Consider the following 19,853-nt stretch of genomic DNA (forward strand, 5'->3'; position numbering starts at 1 on the left):
GATAAATCCTTTCCATCATCGGTGGTAACTACCATCGATCGATCGAAATTTAAACACATGACTCAAAACCGGCCACTAACTCAGTCCCTTGTAAGCGTATCGAAGGCTCGAAGGTGTAATTCAATATTGTGCAGCCATTTCAACGACTCCGTGCCGGAGTCACGGTCAACAAATCTTCTCCCCGAGGTCCCGAACCGAGCCGCTAAAACATCTGTGTGATCTGTGAGACTCCGAGACCTTTTCCGTCCACACAACGCCCTCCTCCATCGACGGCGATGATGCGGTTGCTTTGCATGGCTGGTATCCCGTTTCATGTAGAGCCCCCCTTAGATGATGATCAACAGCGGCATTGCGTTCGGTAGACTGGTGGACCCACACAACCCACACACACTCTCTGCTATCTGCTGAGTACCCGCCGAGTACCACCCGCTGACAATTCAGCCGCCCGGCTGATGCTTTTCGCGATTCCTCGCGCTCAGACCCTAGCAATGAGCTCATTTTTCCTTCCGAGATCCTCTCTCTCTCAGGTTCGTTGGGGGAGGAAGGGTTGGGGATTAGTTTAACGGAGTTTCATCGCAAATCCACATTCCACAGAGATGGAGGAACCTTCTGGGGGCGGCGAATTCGAAGTTCGCTTCCCTCGTTGCCGTTTCGGCTGCATCCATTTTTCTCCTTCTAATTCCGTTTTCCCGCAAGACGTCGACGTCGACCACCTTCAAGTTTGTTGCCCGTGGGCCCAAGCACGAGATCTGTGGCCGAATGCTTCGGTTGTGGAGTAAAAGCGAGCTCTCAAGTTGTAATTTAGATACACATCGCCAAGATGTCCAAAGCTGTGGCTCGGGACGGGGAAGGAGGAGGCTCACAGGCCGTGTCCTCGTATGGCGTGCAGTGCCGAAACCCGGACCCATTCGCCCGCATGATTCATGCACTTTGCGGCACGGTTCGCGGGCCCGCGAAAATGGGCGGAAGGCGGATATAAAACTCGCGACAAGGTTAAGGTGGTGTCCGGGTGGGTATTTTCGCCATCCTGCTTTCTTCGAATATCTTTCGCCGCGGGTTAAGAGAACCATTGAAATGTCAGCTGAATGCACCCGTACCCGTTGTCGTCCGAGTGCAGTGTGGCTCTTCTTCTTTTTCATCTTTTTCTTGGACCGCCCTTTGGAGCGGGTAGCGCACCGTTGTTCTACTGCCCACCGCCATTGCATGGTAGCAGATAAAGATGTTGACCGTTGCGATACGAAACACGGGGAAAATAAAACAAAATTCAAGTTTGCGTTTTCCTGCTTCCCATACAACACACTTTCTTTGCTTTCATGTCAGATTCGGGCTATAGGGAAAGGTTAACCTTTACGCGAATCATTAGATATTGTGCTGTACTGTCGTTACAATGTTTTAAAGAAGAACCCGTTTTAGATATTTGTCTTGGGTTTGTGAGTTGCACAATTGAAAATAACAAAACTAAACCAAAACATTATTTTTCAGTTCTGTTTAGTTTTGATACATAATAGACCATAGATAATGGAGTTGTGTTTGTATGAATCTTTCAGCCAATTTTCATCTGAATAGATTTACGGACCATTAAAAGTGCTATTTTCAAAACATGGATCTATCTTTCATGAACATCACGAAGATCTTAGTAAATCTTTGATGTGTAAGGATTCAACGAGCAACAAGGTGTTTTCCGTCATACATTTTTGGGCTTCACAATTCTGTTATTGAACCCAAAAATTCATTATTTTCTCAACTGAAACCGATCTCTTACGGATAATTAATTATCTTAACCGATAATTAATTATCTTATCTGAAAGAATCTTTATTCTAATTCATGAATCTGATTTTAAATAACTCAACTTTGATACATAGCATAATAGAAATTTTATAAATTGGGTTAGATAATTGTAAGAAACTAAGAGTATTATTGGCAGATAGATTTTGTAATCATCAGCCCATCGCATTGTCAGTTTGTCCTTTCATTTTTATTCAGTTCTTTCATTCAAGTCCGGCCCGAGAAACAAATCCGACCCGCCAATTGATTTTATCTCGTCCGTAAGAAACATTTAGAACAACCTACAAAAAATCACATCTGAATTCTTAACAGATATCATACTTTTTTTCTAACAATTTACGTTCAACCTGTTGAAGAACATGTCCCAATACCAAGGAACTTTTTCGTTTACTTTTATTAGGCTTTTTCAATCATATTTTTACTATTGATCATTCTTAATAATTACTTTGCATCCACAATAACTACATTCACAGAATAAAAGTCATCACCATTAGGATACATAATACGGTTCATAATATTATAACTACCCCAAAGCTGAGTTATTTTAATTATTATTATTGTAATTCGTTTAAAATGCAACGAACGAAAAATAGGTTCAAAATGCGAAAAAATATGTAAACAAATAATTGAGGGTATTACAATTGGGAGCGCGGAAACGATACACTTCTCGACACTGCCCCATACAAAAGGTAAACAACACTTTGAAAAAAGCGAAAAAATGGCTGGCCGTCTCGACGATCCAAAACGACGCCACCTATGTGTCGAGACGATGCGCGGAAACGAAACGACGCGGCTAGCCATTTTTTCGCTTTTTTCAAAGGTGTTGTTTACCTTTTGTATGGGACCGCGACGAGAAATCTGACAGTTCGTATCGTTTCCGCGATCCCAATTAAAATACCCTCAAATGTTATATTATTTTTATGTTATTTTCCAATTTGAAAAAATAAAAATCAATTTAAAAAGGGTTTGAAATCACTTTCAAAACATGAAAACATTGGTCTTCTAACTCTTGGTTTAGAACTACTTAGTACTTAGTACAGAAAACAAGAAAAGCAGCAACAATTCAATCACCAACAATTATAAGGCACCAAATTCACATGTGAAAATCGTCGCTCTGGTTAAATGCCATTACAGCTTGTTGACTCTTTAACCAGGAACCGCTTTGAAAAATATGCTCATTTCTTTTACTGCTTTAAATAAATTCTAAATCTTAAAATCTAAAACTTTTTCCTCACTATTGAATAATCATGCTGTTAGCAATGCTAGCGATTTATTGAAATACATTTGAGAGCAAACACCAGCTTGTAGTCGTTAAACGTTGCTAAATGACTTGAAAAATGTGTTTATACACTGACTGCACTTCTTTGGATATTGTTTGTTAGTATTTGTAACATTGGTAACAGATATAAAACAGTGAATTAAATAGACTCGATGTTCTTCGCCTTAGTAAGCTGCATCCTAGACCACTGATGGTTGTTTGCAAAAAACGTCTTTGGAAAATTAAAATTTGTTTTATTCCTCAATAAATTTGTATTCTTTGTAGCATTTGTAATTACAAGATAAAATTTTGCCAAACTAGAACAATTTTGCAGCTACCAGCAACAAAGGATGTTTATAATTTAAATATGAAATTTAAACTTCAAACAAGCACATGCTGTTTTTGCACCGGCACCATCGTAACTTAACTCCTCACACATTTCCCTACCCCCACCCCAAGCGTTTCACGGTTGCGTTTCATGTCGTTTACTTGTAATCTTCCGCAAGTTGCTTCTGCCGTCATTACTGCCCTTCGGAGCCGCTGGAAACATACTGTTCCAATAAATCAGCCGTGCTGGCTGGTAGCCACCCCGACGTGGGCAACATCACGCGACAAAACAAAACCAAAACAACTACGGGACCAAAACACACTACGCCACTACGCCGAGGGAGGTCGCTGTTTTCGCAGTTGTTTTGCGCTTGTTTTACGCGCTCGGTCAGTAGCTACTGCCGGCGGAGCACGACTTGGCGTGCTCCAACATATTCCTGAACGTCTACCTAATCTTTACTTTACGCTGGGCGACTCCTGGCGCCTTTCCACGCGCGCCGCGACGACATTCGCATGTATGCATTTATATTTTTACTTTTTTGTTGGTTAGCTTTTACGACAGGAACGACACGGAGAGAATTTTTCGCGTAGGATTAGCTATTCAAACCTGTTTTAGGTTAGCAAAAACATGCTCTGACTCAAAGAAAAAATATAAGAAACATCTACACTGGGCCCAAAGTTAATCCGGACGCTCAAAAAATGAGCATGCGTCCGACTTTGTGGTCGATTTTAGAGTACTTAGAATTGATAACAATGATTTTTGTTCATTGCATCTTCTTGGTGCACCTTCCTACGAAGTACGTGCAAAAAAAATGGTGAAAAAAATCGTACCCAAGCGGCGCAATAAACAATTGAGTGGAAAAAGTCAGAATTTTGACGGCCAATCGCAAAGTCGGACAGTTATATTTCATCGTACTTTTGTTAACTAAAGTGGTGTGTAAGTTAGTTTCGACACTTAATATTTGTTATTTTCGATGCAGGCGACTCTTGGGCATCGTTAGAAGCACTCGGATGATTCGATTTATTATATTATTGAAGTTTTTATTGAAATATTTGTCACACTACATGGTTGGAACGAAACATCATCATTTATCCATCATAACGATTGAAAAAGTTTTTAAAAACATATAAAATTAGACTAACATTAGCAAACTAACAATTTCAGACATCATTAAAAAGTATAAAACTTCAAAAAGTATCGTAAAATCACCAAAGAACTGCTTTTTGCAGCACACATTTCGGGAAAGGGAAGGTAGAATGATTCGATAAACCATTTAATGTAACCCATTTACTATTGTCCGTCTACTAATTCTCATCTACTACCCCTAATATTATGTAATTTTCCAACTCCTTTAGCCTACATGCACTCTCATATTATTAAGGAACCTTCAACAACTCGGACAGTTTTGGTTAAACCCTTTCCCTCGAACGCGCCATATGTATCGCCATCTATCTGAGAAAAAAATGCGAATTTTTGTGTCAACTGTAAACAGGACTTGCACAAAATATCATGATTGTTTAACTTTAACTATCTTTTCGACGTAGAATGATATAATTTGTTCCTAAAACCATTTTATTTATCGACATCAGTTCTAGCAACAGAATCGTAGTTTTCAATTTTTCTCCGATATTAATGATTTCTTTCCCGGGGTTCTGGCGTGCAGCCCATTCCAGTGTAAATAGTTCCAAATAGTTAGAGCACTTAACAAACACTTTTAGTAAAGTTTCTTTTAGATCTACGGCAGTAGTAAAAGGGTTGAATCGATTGGTTCTTCCTCCCATTCCCCGAATTGTGTGCTGCAAAGAGCAGTTCTTTAGTGATTTTACGATACTTTTTGATGTTTTATACTTTTTAATGTTGTCTGAATCTGTTAATTTGCTATTGTAAGTCTAATTTCATATGTTTTGAAATCTTTTTCCATCGTTATGATGGATAAATGATGACGTTTCGCTCCAACAATGTAGTGTGACGCATATTTCAATAAAAACTTCAATAATATAATAAATCGAATCATCCGAGTGCTTCTAACGATGCCCAAGAGTCGTCTGCATCGATAATAACAAATATCAAGTGTTGAAACTAACTTTCACACCACTTTAGCTAACAAAAATACGATGAAATATAACTGTCCGACTTTGCGATTGGCCGTCAAAATTCTGACTTTTTCCATTCTATTGTTTATTGCGCCGCTTGGGTACGATTTTTTTCACCGTTCTTTTTGCACGTACTTCGTAGGAAGGTACACCAAGAAGATGCAATGAACAAAAATCATTGTTATCAATTCTAAGTACTCTAAAATCGACCACAAAGTCAGACGCATGCTCATTTTTTGAGCGTCCGGATTAACTTTGGGCCCAGTGTATGCATCGGTAGCACGGGTATGTTATTTTATTACGGGAACAAGCATTTGCGAAGTTCAATCCAAGAGTTAAAAGGAAAAGTGGAGTTTTTTATTATATTTGCATTTGGATTTTGATGCAAATGATGCAAAAGTTTAACTAAAAACCACAAAAATATAAATAAATAATTGCATAATTCGAACAATCGAGTAATTTTGAGATTGTTTGAGAAGTTATACATTTAGGAGGGAGAGACGCAGAAACAAATGGAAAGCATAATAACCAGAACCATCTGCCATGTTTTAATTAGATTTAAAGCAACAATATGGTTTGAATAAGAAAATGCTATCTAACCTTAAACAAAACATTTTGTTCACAAAAACCAAATACGTTTGTACTGTGCATATGTTTGTACTGTGCGTTTGTACTGTGCCAAAAAGGCGTCGTTTATTTATGTATTCATACAGCATATTGCATTTGATGCAAAATCGTACTGAAACACGATTTACACCCTGCACTAACCCGCAGTAATAAAGTTTACAAGCTGTGTAATCATGTCTCTTAAAACCCCACTCCGGCCTTTAACTAATAGACTTCATTCGGCAAGCAATAAATGGACGAATCGACGTGAAGTTTGCCCTTGCCAATAAACTACAGCCAAAGACGCACTCTCCTATAGACATGCCAGAACCCGGAGAGAAGTTAAAGGCAACGAAGCGCGTTGGCGACAGTGAAGCTGGTACAGCAGAAGACCGAGATCTTGTCATCGGTCGTAGTTTTACGACTTTGCTTTTATCTCTCCACCACTCAGCTAGTTTTGCGCCAGTCTCGAACGCATGCTGGAACAAATTTTTACGGTGTTCCATTAAAGGCTGCGTACTCGTCGTACGCGCCAGATTTCACCAAAGCCGTTAACCCCCTTTAACAAGCAATTACAGCCATTTAATAGTGCTCGTAGAGAAATAATTCCTGTCCAATTGAGCACCATCAGACCAGGAAGCGAAAACGGAAAAGGGTTGAAGAAGTCACCAGCCGCATAATACTTCGAGACTTCAGCAAACGGGAGCAATCACGGTGTCTGATCAATTGCCGATACAGTTCGATAGCTTTAATTTGCAAAAAGCACCTCCCAGGGTGTGATTTAATTGGCCATCAAGGATGGCTGATAGAATGCTTCTGCAAATGGCGACGAGAAGTACTGGACCGGGTATCAAATCGGTTAAGCTTCAACTTTCGCTTTGCGTTAATGAAACACTCAAATATGATGTGATGGCAGAGAGTGGAACTGATTGCCATTTGCTTGATTTACCATCGAACTAACGTAGAGGCTCAATCATATGGTTTGGTCCGTGTTTGCTTATATTTGCCGCTGTTAGGCATCGTATATTTTTATGTGCATAATTCAAATGTGTGAAAATTGATTTACAATATATTATTATTTATGGATGCATCAATTAAATTGGAAACTAGAACATTAATTTTGATCGTGTTCCAATAATTATTCGTGTTCCATTGTCCAGAACCTTTGAGTTCTTAAGCAGCGTTGACCATCACAAACGGTTTTCTCAGTATTAAAAATCATACTCGATTGGAGATATACTTTAAAAAGTATAAAACTTACTAACCATATAATTTTAAAATTTCTCAATTCAAATCATTTTCAATTGTCAAATCAAATTTTCTGTAGCTGACAAATAAATATAATGAATAAAGCACACTCGGGTATCTCGCGATCTTCATTTACATTAACACGTTGACTGCCATGTCACCCAACAGTGAATGACAGCAGAAATCATTAATAAAAAGTTTTTGACCCATAAATAAATGAAAATGCAATATATAAATTATAGTAATATTTAAAATCAATTATTTGGTAAGCTAAGTTTTTGCTTTAATTGTTTTGTGATTTAACAAATGTTTATTTGTATTTATTGAAAAAGTGTGCTGAAAAGGCTTGGCAGTCAACGTGTTAAACCACCTGGTGTCATTTTTAATAAACGGATGAGTTTATGTGAGCAAACATTGCCAAAATTACATATTTCACATTTTAGTTTTCTCAATATTTTAATGAAACTGAAGAATAAAACGGTGTATAACATAGCGATACTTTGAGAAAACTATGATACTTATTTTTAGGAATTAAAAATAAAGAATTAATTGAGTAACTTAATAGAAAATTGAAAGAAACCAATTGAAAATTACATACTTTGAACGTAAGGTAAGCTAACGTCAAAATAACATCATTAAAGTTGCGAACTAGGCTATAAGTTTTCAACACAGTATCACTCCAACAGTTGGTAACTGACTTGCTAATTGAACATTGACCCGAAGAGCAACACAGTTCCAAGCAGTTCATTGCAATTTGTTTGTCTTTCATTACAAACTAGAAAAGCGTGCCCCGTTGAGTGGTGAAAAATGGAGGTAAAAACTGGTTGCAACATTTGTTAGCTAAGGTTCTCACGAAAAAAGGCTACTGCATGCGCGAGTGCCCATTGGAGGCCCGTTTATCTGGGAATCAAATAGCCCGTCGGTTAGGTTTGGTTGCCGAGCACACCGGTCCGGTTGTTGCTGATGAGGCCGGGAATTGAATTCCGGTGGTAGCCAGGAATGTTCCCGCGGGAATGCCGGCGGGGAGATGTCCAATTTATTTTAATTTTTTTATGTCCATGTCCATGTCCACCGCACGACACGCGTGTGGGTTGAACGATGATTTACGGTGCCACACTAATCTCCGATCGCTAGCAGTAATTATTACGAATCAGATTTGTTGAACGTTTCAGTTTTTCAAAGGCCCTGTGTCCCAGGTCTAGGGGAAGCGATATCACAGCTTCGCTTATCACCCAATTAAAATTGAACGTTTCCACATTTCCACGGAGCAGGCGAAAGTGTGACGCTGGGGCGTTGGAGAAATACAGGTGTCAGACGGCCCACGTGAGCCGTCCAAGATTGTCAGACCGGGACGGGATCCCAGCCGTTATCGGTTGGATTTCATCAAACGTATTTTTTATTTACGAGATCAACAGATCAGACAACCAACAACGGCATTACGCCTGTGACAAAAGGTTATGATTCAATCTTGTTTACCAACTCTAACAGCGATTCTGATGCTGAACAAATTCTAGGAAAACGATGTCGTTTATTCTAGTCGGCTGAGTTTCTATCATAAAAATCCCAAGAACACCTAGAAAAGACATATAATAAAAATTGATTGTATGTGAACAAGGCAACCCTTTCCTCTTACGGTAGGATAAGAAAGAAAGAACAGTACAATAACAATTAAAAAAATGCCTTCGATATCTTAAGCTGATTAATGTTGATTTGTATAGATGTTCCACTCAACCCGCCCAAAAGAGATAAGAATGTCAGTGACTGAACAGTCGAAATCTTTAGTTTTCTTTTCCAGTGCAAGTTAAATCAATTTCTTTTTAATCACCTTAAATAAAATAAAGAGAATATTTATCATTTAACTCGGGAAACTTTTTATAATTTTATTGAAAACATAATCGATTTATTATTGTACAACCTCATAACATGTTATATACAATTTGCTCTTCTAAAAACATTCGATGATCATTTTTTTGTGATTTAAATTAATTCAATCAAACCAATTTTTTCATTGACTGGTTCAATTACCAAATGTTCTTCTCTAAATCCGATCGTTAATGACTGCGTTCATCTATTATTGCTTATTGCTTTCAATAACAAGAGCACAAGATTTTGCTCTAAAGTTTCTTTGTTAGTTTACCATATTTTTTATTTATTTATTTATTTATTTATAGAGAATTGGCTTACGTAGGTGAAAGGAATTTTTCCAGCTAAGAATTTCAGTTTGTGATTTATATTTCTTTTCCGAGAATTTCCTAAAGCGTAAGTCTAGAATAGGTTAGATAATCGTTACTTTATTATGTACATTCATTTATTACAATTGTGCAGAAAACTAGCAGGAGGACTAAAAACCTTCAACCATTTCATTTCAAGAATAAGGAATACAAGTGGCTATACAATGGAAAACAACTGGAGAGCTAGATTTTCAAGACAAAAATTGGTTATATTTACTAGTAAATTTCACACACTCAGATTCAATCGTTCAAAACGTAAACGAGAATACAATTTGCAATTGGCTGAAATTAAATCTTGATTTTAGTGATAATGTTTTATACGCATCCGAAGCAGATCAATAAACAACTCCATTCGCGGTATGGCTAAATAGCCCATCGACGTGTTTTGCTGTAGTCGAAATTAGATTTCCATCTACGGTATAATTAAAACATCAAAAGGATCTTATCGTGCCGCATCATTGACGGGGCAAATGAGGCTCGCATTACAAACAAAGCAAACGCCTGTAAACTCAATTTCATCCCATCAATCCAATTTCATCGACAAAATTGTGCCAGCATTCCGAAAATACTGACTGCGGAATAGCGCGACCATTAGAACATGTTTGATGGTGTTCGTTTCACAGGGGGTAGAAATGCATACTTAAAGGAGGAAAGATACGCGAAGTGCGGATACCGGAACCGGGTTGCGCTGAAACTCACTCCTCACACGATACCGGCGATTCCTACCCGCATGCTGGCTCCCGTAATGTGGTGGATAATTAAATTTCGCTTCGACTACGCAACAGGTGCGTGGACTGAGCAATGCGCAACATTCGCCATGGCGCGTCCTACGCCGACTGATTGCGTTTGGGTTCCGATTTTACGACTATGACGACGGAAAATGGGTCCCGGGAAATGGGTCCTCCCCGGGCGTTGTGGCTCTAATGCGAATGAAAGTGTTGCGTGACGCAGACAGGCCACGCCGAGTGCATAAATGCAGTCGCGTTTACGAGCCCCGGTTACGGAGCTTAGCTGCAAATTTGTCGACGAAGCCGTCAGGAGGATGTTCCAAACCCCCCACTTGATGCTGCCTTCTTCCCATGCCCCCGGACAGACCTTTGCTTTCTGGCATGTTGCAGCTCAAGCGACCCGCCGCAGCTTTCCCCGGGGGCCGTCGTTTCGCTAGTCGTTTGCCAGCCGGCGTCTAATTTAAAGTGCAATAAAATACCGTGCAAATACAGCCCGAATAATACACGGGCGATTTCACGCAGTTGTATTTTAATTAAAAATCGAAACAAAACGAGCCAAGCGAAGCCCGGGGCTATGCTTTAATTATGATCGGCCGTTTGTCGGGATGCTAACCGGATTCTCGTCGGTTCCCCGCCGTAAAACATTCCTCCCGAACGGGCTTCCCCGCCCGCGGACCTGTCGACAAACAAGCAACGGTTGTTAGAACTGTGAACACGGTCGGGTCGGGGATGAATTTGGGGTGTAGAATTTGTTGTTTCACCTCAGACCCCGGGGAGAACCCAAGCCGGGAACATGGCCAGCCGACGACGAGAACGACGACTCGAACGAACGCGGATCTCGAATGCGGAAAACTCCACCCCTGGAGCACGCCGTATCATCCGGTGCATCTTCCACAATGAACTGTGTGAATGTGCGTGTGCAGCATTATAATGCAACCCATGGATACAATTACAATATGCCTCCGGGTAATGATCATTAAAATCGAAATAGTCTGCAATTAAATACTGCACGCTCATGATAACAACACATTTGCACATCGGGCACATCGGAATCCATCGCAGTGCGCGATACCGAACATTGTGTGCGCTAATGGAAACATGAGATTCTGGCACCGTTTGGCAATTGCGGGAAAAATAATATAGCGCTATGCAGATAATGGCACGGCCGGGCGTTGGTATGGGACGCACACTCGCGTACATCCGAAGCGTCAAAACATCTCTTTATCGTACTAGATTTGCAGCGAAGCGATCCTTTACCCTTTGTATTAAGCCATATCCAGGAGCTATGCCATGAGGTAAGCTTGTGTGAGTTTGTGCCTGGAAATGTTATACACTTTTAAAATTTTCCTGTTTTGAAGTATTGATTTTGACCATACAATAATCCTGGCAATGCAAAGCCTAAGCGATGTTATAAACTTTTGAGAACCCATCGAAAGACATTTTATGAACAAAAAAACATTTTAGCTCAAAGGAAGCATCATGAAAGGTTTTGGCTTGAACTTCGTAAGATCAAGACCGTTGTGCGGTTGTATCGCAGCTAAAGTATTCAGATAATTGCGCGACAGTAGTATTGATAAAATATATTCTTCTTCTTCTTCTTTTTCTTCTTCTTCTTCTTCTTTTTCTTCTTCTTCTTCTTTTTCTTCTTCTGCTTCATCTTCTTGGCGTAACGACCTCTTGGTCATACCTGTCCGTTAAGAGCTTAAGAGACTTGTTTCCCTGTTGTATGTGGATAGTCACACAGATAAAACATGATAAAATATTAAAATAATAAATTTAAATTGGTTGTAGCTTATTCTGTATTCCTATCAGGAAAAAAGTCGTCGTATAGGATTTTTAAATGGATATGTGTAAAAAAAACATGAAACTTGATTTTGTCTAACAACAACGTGACACGAAATGTTACAAAGTGTTGAATTAAATTGTCTGAAAATAAAAAAAAGTTAAATCAAAACTTGTTGGAGTTGAAAGAGAATTTAGAAGCTCATTGTGATGATGAGTGCGAAAGAATAGTTAGAGCAACTAACGTTGATAAACATGATAAGCCTTTTTTTTTGTTTTCACTTAATATTTTTTTATAAATTAACCTTCATATCAAAACAGCATCTTGAAAGAGTACAAATTAAAAAATAATGGTTTTAGTATTAGTAGTAAAAAGTAAGAAAAAGTAAGAATGCTATGAGAAATATTTTTTTGTTATTGGAGGTATATTATACTGCATAGGAATATTTAATATTCAAAAAGGTTTCAAAAGTATATCCATTTTCAACAACTGATCTTTTTCCACTCCTCAGATCAAACTAAGGTTCAGCAAAGTGATAGGTCATTTCAATACCAGAATAAGGACGAACGTACAATTCGTTAAATCACTTTCAAAATGCCGTTCCCAGAATTGTAAACGATGACCTACAGACTTCATTTACATCCACCCGTTTTCTTAAGCATTCAAGGGAGGAATTGTGTTTCGCAAGTGCTTTAGAAACCCGGAAAACCATCTGAACATCTGATTATGCTTTGGATCTGATAGAAGATAAAGAAGCACGATTTATGACCACGGTCGTCTCGTGAGATAACGACGAAACGGGGAAACAAAACGCTACAGTGAACTGCCCAAATATGCATAAAATCGTTCCTTTCCGCCCGACACACATATTGCCTCTGAATATCAATCCACCCAAACACAGGCCGCCCGCAGGAAAACTTGCCGTACTGCAAGCACAATGCGTCGGATCTGTCAGGACGAAGTCGTGTCAAAATTCAACAACCCACCACGGACTCTTGGCAAACCTCAACACCACGGACGAAAGCGACTATCACGCACAACATGTACGGGTGCGCGGTTCTTAGCCACGACCGAAATCAGTTCCATCTCCAGATTGAACCAGCCCGGACGGGGGTAGTACCCTCGCTTCGTACACCGCGTCCAATATGTCCTACCGGGACGTGCCTGACACCTCGGAGACCGGGCGGCGGCGCACAACAACATGGCCGACGTAATTGCCGTCGAGAATTTCTCGCCATCATCGTCGGAAATTGGATGCAGACGTGGTTCGCATCAGCAATGGCATTCCCATACTCTTCGCAAGCTCTCACCGGGTCGCCGGGACCGACTAATTGAAGAAGATGATTGCTGCCAATGTCGATGTGAAGAGACACAGTACTAGGGTGCATGGGAAGGGTGCCCGAAAAGGGCGAGGAAGCAACGGGGATGGAGAGTGCTTTTCACCCAGAGAGTGTATGTGTGTTATACCGGTTTCACTGGAGTGTATGCAAATTTTTTAATGCAAAAAACTTGTCGTCCAAGCTAACTTTCATCTTCAATCGGGTGAAAATGTTAGCCGGCCAGAGAAACATCAGCCCTCGTTGCAGTGCCGCATCGAGGATCGAAACCATTTGCAGCCTCTAAACATGGAAAAGACATTCCATTGCATTGCAAAAGTCTAACTAGCACCATTTGCTCTTTGGCATCGTCGCTGCTATTCTTAGACCCCTGGCAAATTAACTGAACTTGTTCATAGTTTCGAACGAACGAATTTTCGAACGATGTGTATCTGTTATTTTGTACGTGGCTCTATCTTAGAAGCGTTGTCTGTCTTTATTGTGTGCAATTTGCATATTGAAAATATCGTTCTAGTGTTTATTAGATTTTTCCTTTCACGGCCTGTGTAACAACTGTATGTTCCTTAGAAATTATTTAAACAACTAGCATTGTGTATTTCTACACCTCCAGCTGTTTTAGGCGCAGTTAATTTATCATTATCCGCGTGGTAAACAGCATCATTGTGAGGACCCATTAAACCCATTGCCAGTGCTCAGATGCAGACCTCATCGCATTAATTTTATTCACGTAAAACCGCAAAACAATAAGCGTTTGAATGGGTATGTTTTTCATTCCCGGCGCTTGTTTCTGTATCCAACCGTGAGCATTAACGTTGAATTGTACTCATGTAATTTTATGTTGATAAATCACCAAAAGAAACTGCAGCAGCTAAACGAATGAACCATTTCTATGACAAACTGACTGTTTATAAATAAGGGCTTACAGCGTTACTTTCGACTGCGATATCTAATAAATATTTTCTCAATACATTGGAATACATTCATCGAATTTCCAACACTCAACAACAAATAACAGAACGGACCAAACAGAGAACAACAAAAAGTGTGCTTGTATTGAATGCATGAATGGTTTAATCCTTTTTGGTTAAGTATGTTCGTAAATAATTTGTTGTTGAACTGCCATAATATTCTACACGCATACGAAACAATCGATGACTGCATGGAACCGTAGTTGGTTGTTTTGATCATTTCGCAGTTCATTTGTCACCGCATATCAAACGTAATGGCGACAAGACGTAGCTTTAAATCCGTCAACAAATGGCGTGACTTTCTGGATTACAGCGACAAGTGAATACGACAGCATTTCCGTACCTTTGAATCGACCATTGCTTTGATGTACGAAACGACCGGCGGATATGTCTACTGGATCGCTTCGGAAACGTACATTACTCCATTGCCTAAAAATACATAACATGTGCAGGGGCAAACTGAAACAACTTCTTCAAACATTCTGGTGGTATTGAAATACGCCAATGCGGTGTTAAAAATATGTTCAAATAAAGTGCAGGAAAAATAAGGAAGAAAGCTAAGCGATCTTATTTCTCTTGGTTCTGTTTAGTGATATTCTAAGTGATACAAGGTATATCCTTTTTACTAATGTTTTATAAATTCGTACCAAATAGCTTAACTTATCGAGTTTGTCGAAAATCGTTGGTAGGCCAAGCTCAGATAAATATGAAATTATCCCCAAAAATTTTAAATGAGTAATTGTAATAACAATTCAGAATATTTTTCGTGAATGTTTTGGTATGCAACATTCTTTTCTATATTTAACACTTATTTTACATTTATATTTCGACGATTTGCATATGTTTTAACAATCATATTCTAAAGATTATGTTGACGATATTTTTCATTATACCACGTTTGATGGATACTGGTACGTAACATCCGTGTCTGTTAGATGTTTTAAAATGTTGCTACCATTCATGTTCTCTCAATTCTCATCCCCCTCCAGCAGGGTTATGAAACCATAGCATATGTGCATCTAATGGAATAAAGGTAAATGTGCCTTGGTTACGTAAACCTGCACATTGTGCAATTGGTTTGCATGATTCGAAAGTTAAACCTCTGCGGGATTTGCATGTTTACCTGTTGGAGAACGGAAGGAATGAATAAATGATGTAATATGCTAAATCTATGCTAAATCTATGTAATGTGTAAGACACTATCTTGCTTCTGTAGAACAACGCCTATTAATTTAAATAGATGCATTTTAAGGAATAAAAGCATGCATTCATCTTTCAATTTCAGATATTTTTAACATTATCTATAACAGGTAGAGTATAGAAGTTAATTGATAAAGTTTCATTACTGCCTTTTATAATTATTAAGCCTTAGTACTAATTCAATAGTAAAGTATTAGCTTATTGTGTTAAAATTCTTTAAATATTATTGCAGACCACTGTTTATGATATTTTTCTTAACACAAACGATTTCATTATCATCGGACGCGTTCCAAGTGTATGCGAACGCATTTAATTAATTGCTCTTACAAAAGTCGTTCGATATGGTTTCCTATGTCTTGGGATTCTCCTTCAGAGATATTTCCCTTAAATATTCATGATTGTTGATGAGTTCTAACCCTCTTCCCACAAAAAGGGCAATGGTAGAATAACCTATGAACTGTCGCCGCCAAGTCTGCTGTAGGCAATTCGAACAAGTTTCACGTATTTGTTTGTCGGGATTATGTGTCACCGAAACTCATTCATTCCTCACGAGGAAAAACAGTTTCTCTATCTGCTTGCGGACAAAATAGGCTCATTTCGAAAAGAAACAAATGAGGACCACTACTTTGCAAACTTATAGCACTTTGTCATTCGTGGATTGTTACGCTTACGTTGGATGTTGAGCGACAACGTATGACTTGTAGAGGCAAGGAACATTGGCACTAAAAATAATTGTCTGTACCCAGATATCAACATAATTAATGATGGCATTGGTTTAGGTTTTGAATGCTGATTTTTTAAATTTTGTGTTGAATCGAAAATATTTTTTAATTAGCAAAACCAAGTGCCCCAAGTCATTTCCAATATTAAGTTGATTTAGTTAGAGGAACCTTCTTTTAATTTAATTTAAGGAACCTTTTTTTTAATTCTCGTGTAGGATAATAATTTCCCATACAGACTGCATCAAACGGAACGTAAAAAAACATATTTTGAACTTTAATTATATCATAATTTACCAATAATCACTATTATTTGTACAAATTATTTGTGGACTATTATTTGTGTACAATGAATATCCATTGAAACATGTGGTAGTAAAATGACCCGCCACAAACACAAACTCCATTGTGATGTACAGCAAAACTGCACAACACAAACAAACCACAATTGCACCCTTTCTCGTTAAAATTATGCTATCGGATTTATGACTACACCTGAACAGAATTTGTTTACACCACTATGAGGTTTAATAATGGTTGCGGTTTACGAGGACACGCATTATTTACCGACAGGGATGCTTGTTAAGTTTAAGCACAAATGTACGTAATACAAAAACAAAAAACAGAAAACTGAAAATTAACGACTTATATCGAAACAAGGGATTTAAACAGGTTTATATAGGGCATACATGTTACATTGGATTGAGGGATAACAACATCACTTTATGTTTGGTTTAACGTAGGAAACCGAAATAGGTTTCGATAATTAACGATAATAGAACGATAATTCAACATCTGGTTGGACGAAAAAAGTCCACCAGTATAAACGATAACTCATTTTATGAGGAGTAATAATAATATTTTATCTTAGAACTTATTTTATTTTAGAACTTAAATAATGGCACCAAATTCTTTGTATAGAAGTTTTTACTACAATCTCGACATTACTTCGATCACACTCGACTTTTATAATTTTGCAAGGATAGTAAGAAACAATTACACAAAAAGTAAAAACACCTTTAAGAATATTACGATTAAAACAAACAACCCATCACCTTTTGAAAATGATAATAGAACTTACCACTCGCTCCAATTTCGGATAACTTTCAACGTATTGCACATCGTTGTTATTTTTTCATAGAAAAAATATAATTTATATTCATCACTACCATCTAAAAACTACGAAGTCGTGTCCGGATACACGTCTACATTAGCGTCTCGCGGGATGTGATAAACTTATTTTGTTCACTGATATCTCTTCCACGTCGAAGCAGTTTCTTTTGGCGGCTTGACTCCGAAATCTTTGTCCACCAGAGGTCGTCGTCGTGGCCAGAATTGATAAGAGCCAGTTGCACTACCTTCTTCGAAGGATAAATTCCCGTTCGGACGGGAATACACCAATCCGGAGAAGTTCTACATTGAACGATAAATCCTAAATGGTGTAAAATAAAACAAAATAATAGATTGTCTTTTCCTTTGGCGTTTTCGAACTCTTGGAAATACGTACCCATGAGGATCTTCTATCGTCGGTCGTCTGGGACACGGGAACGCGCCCGGGGTGAAACCGTCCACAAAAATTGAACACTTTTGCGTCTTCCTATATCTGAACGGTGTCATCGCCAGGACGGCCATGATTGGATGTGCCCCAGGCCCGCCGTACCCACTACTGTACGGCGGGGCCACCGTGATATGGCGAGAGGTGGCGCCCGAGTGTGGACTCGATCGCGTCAGCGTGCCACCGTCCGAAACACGTTCGGTTGGTGACAGCGATCGCGTCGTCCTGAGGTGTGGTGTGGTTTCGTATTTGTTTTGCATTTTTGTTCGTTAGTTGGTTTGTTTTGGTGGTATTGGTACTGCCTACCAGCCAAAGCGTGGCACCGGATCTCACTTGTACCCGCTGGTCCGGCGGGAACAGTAGCTCGAGGTTTGCGAACTGTTCAGCGTCCCAACCAGCTCGGACGGGTAGACGTGGCTGAGATGATGATTGATATCCAGCGGCTGCGGTACCGGGGGAGGATGCTCCGGCGGTGGCGGAAGATAGTCGACCCAGTTCGGTGGAACTGCTAAAGAAAGAGTGGATGAAAAGAGAAGCGATTAAAAACTGACGGGATGGGATCGCTAGATTATAATCCCGATCGTACCATTGTTAGCGTTCGGTGGCCTTGGATAGCCGTAGAATGATCGGAAGCTGGATGATGTAGATGAGAAGGTATCGTGACCCTGATAGCCGAGATCGCCGTTTTCGCTGCGCGGTATACCATTGATGATCATCGTGGTTGCGTACGGCGTCGGGCTTTCCGGGGACTGTTGTGCAAAGAGTAGAAACAAAAACGACAAGCTACGAGTTAATTTCTGGCCCCAGGTAGGAAAGGGGGGCCCACCAAACCGAACTTGGGCCCAACTTACCTTTCGATTGTAGAAAGATGTCAGACCGCGAGGATCTACCTCCGCGTAGTCGGTACCGCCGTCCGGCAGAGGATACGTGTGATGCGTCTGGGTGCCCTCCAACAGCTTGATCGAGCTGAGACCGGAGTCTTTGTCCGTATCGCACGTCCGCCAGCCACGATCGATCCAGATACCGTCCTTGCGCGACATGCTGAGGCTCGCTATGTCCCCCCGGCGGGCACCGAGTGTCGGCACGGTAACGACCGGTTTGCCGAGGCTTTGCCGGCGCCGGAAGATCATCACCCCCGCAACGATAGTTACGATGAGTACGACCAACAGCGTAAACACGACAAAGATCATAAACCACGTCTCGTGCAGGAAGCTTTGACCGTGCTGCGGATGCTGTGGATGCCGCCGGTCGCTCAGGTCGTAGTCGCCGAAATGATGGTTGCTGTTGTGCACGCCCTGCGGCACGATCACGAACGACGGGTCCATAACGAGGAAGAGCGGCTTGGAGAACGGGCCCATGCCGAGCCGGTTGAACATGGCCACGCGAATCGTGTAGCTCGCGCCGGTCGTCAGGTTGTTCAGCATCACCGAGGTGGTCGTCGCGTTCAGCGTCATCTGGGCCAGCAGCTTCGAGGCGTTGTTACCCGACTTCACCTGGATCTTGTACCCGACTACTGCCCCGTGCTGGTGCTCGCGAAGCGGCGCACTCCATCGCACCCAGCCGGCCGTTAGGTTCAACATGCCGGCCTGAATGCTCGTCGGCGGCCCCGTCGGCATGTCCTCGAGCGTGCGTACGATCCGCGCGTTGCTCGGCTGCCCTTCCAGATTTTTGAAGTACGGCGTCAGGAAGAACTCGTACCGGGTGTACTTGTTGAGGTTCGTTATGATGTGGCTCTCGGTCTCGCTGTTCGGTATCGGCAGCATGCTGTACCGCTGGACGTCGCTGTCCAGATCGCGGTAGCGCACGTAGAACCCTTCGATGTACTCCTCCGAGCCGCCAATCTGCAGCTGCCACTCGAGCCGCACCGACGTCGACGTGAGTGCGATGATATCGATCAGTTCCAAAATCTGTGAAACCACACAACATAAACACAGCCGTCGGCGCGGCGAGCGATAATGATACGTTCCGGTGAAATATGAGTAAAACCCGCGCATCGGATCTACAAGCCCGAAC

General features: G+C 40.5%; 1 protein-coding gene across 1 annotated transcript in view; it reads right to left on the reverse strand.

Annotated features, from left to right (window-relative positions):
- Nucleotides 1-17,421: 17,421 nt before the first annotated feature.
- The window catches only part of LOC131261480 (roundabout homolog 2-like), a 41,734-nt gene continuing 39,302 nt past the window's right edge, over nucleotides 17,422-19,853 (reverse strand). The window contains exons 10-13 of the mRNA XM_058263523.1: nucleotides 18,692-19,747; nucleotides 18,427-18,589; nucleotides 17,793-18,345; nucleotides 17,422-17,717 (exon numbers count right to left, since the gene is read on the reverse strand). Coding sequence (XP_058119506.1) covers nucleotides 18,170-18,345; nucleotides 18,427-18,589; nucleotides 18,692-19,747 — 1,395 coding nt within the window. The 3' untranslated portion in view covers nucleotides 17,422-17,717; nucleotides 17,793-18,169. The remainder of the gene's footprint in view (nucleotides 17,718-17,792; nucleotides 18,346-18,426; nucleotides 18,590-18,691; nucleotides 19,748-19,853) is intronic.

The sequence above is a fragment of the Anopheles coustani genome, chromosome 3 (genome assembly GCF_943734705.1).
Source record: "Anopheles coustani chromosome 3, idAnoCousDA_361_x.2, whole genome shotgun sequence".
Lineage (NCBI taxonomy): Eukaryota > Metazoa > Arthropoda > Insecta > Diptera > Culicidae > Anopheles > Anopheles coustani.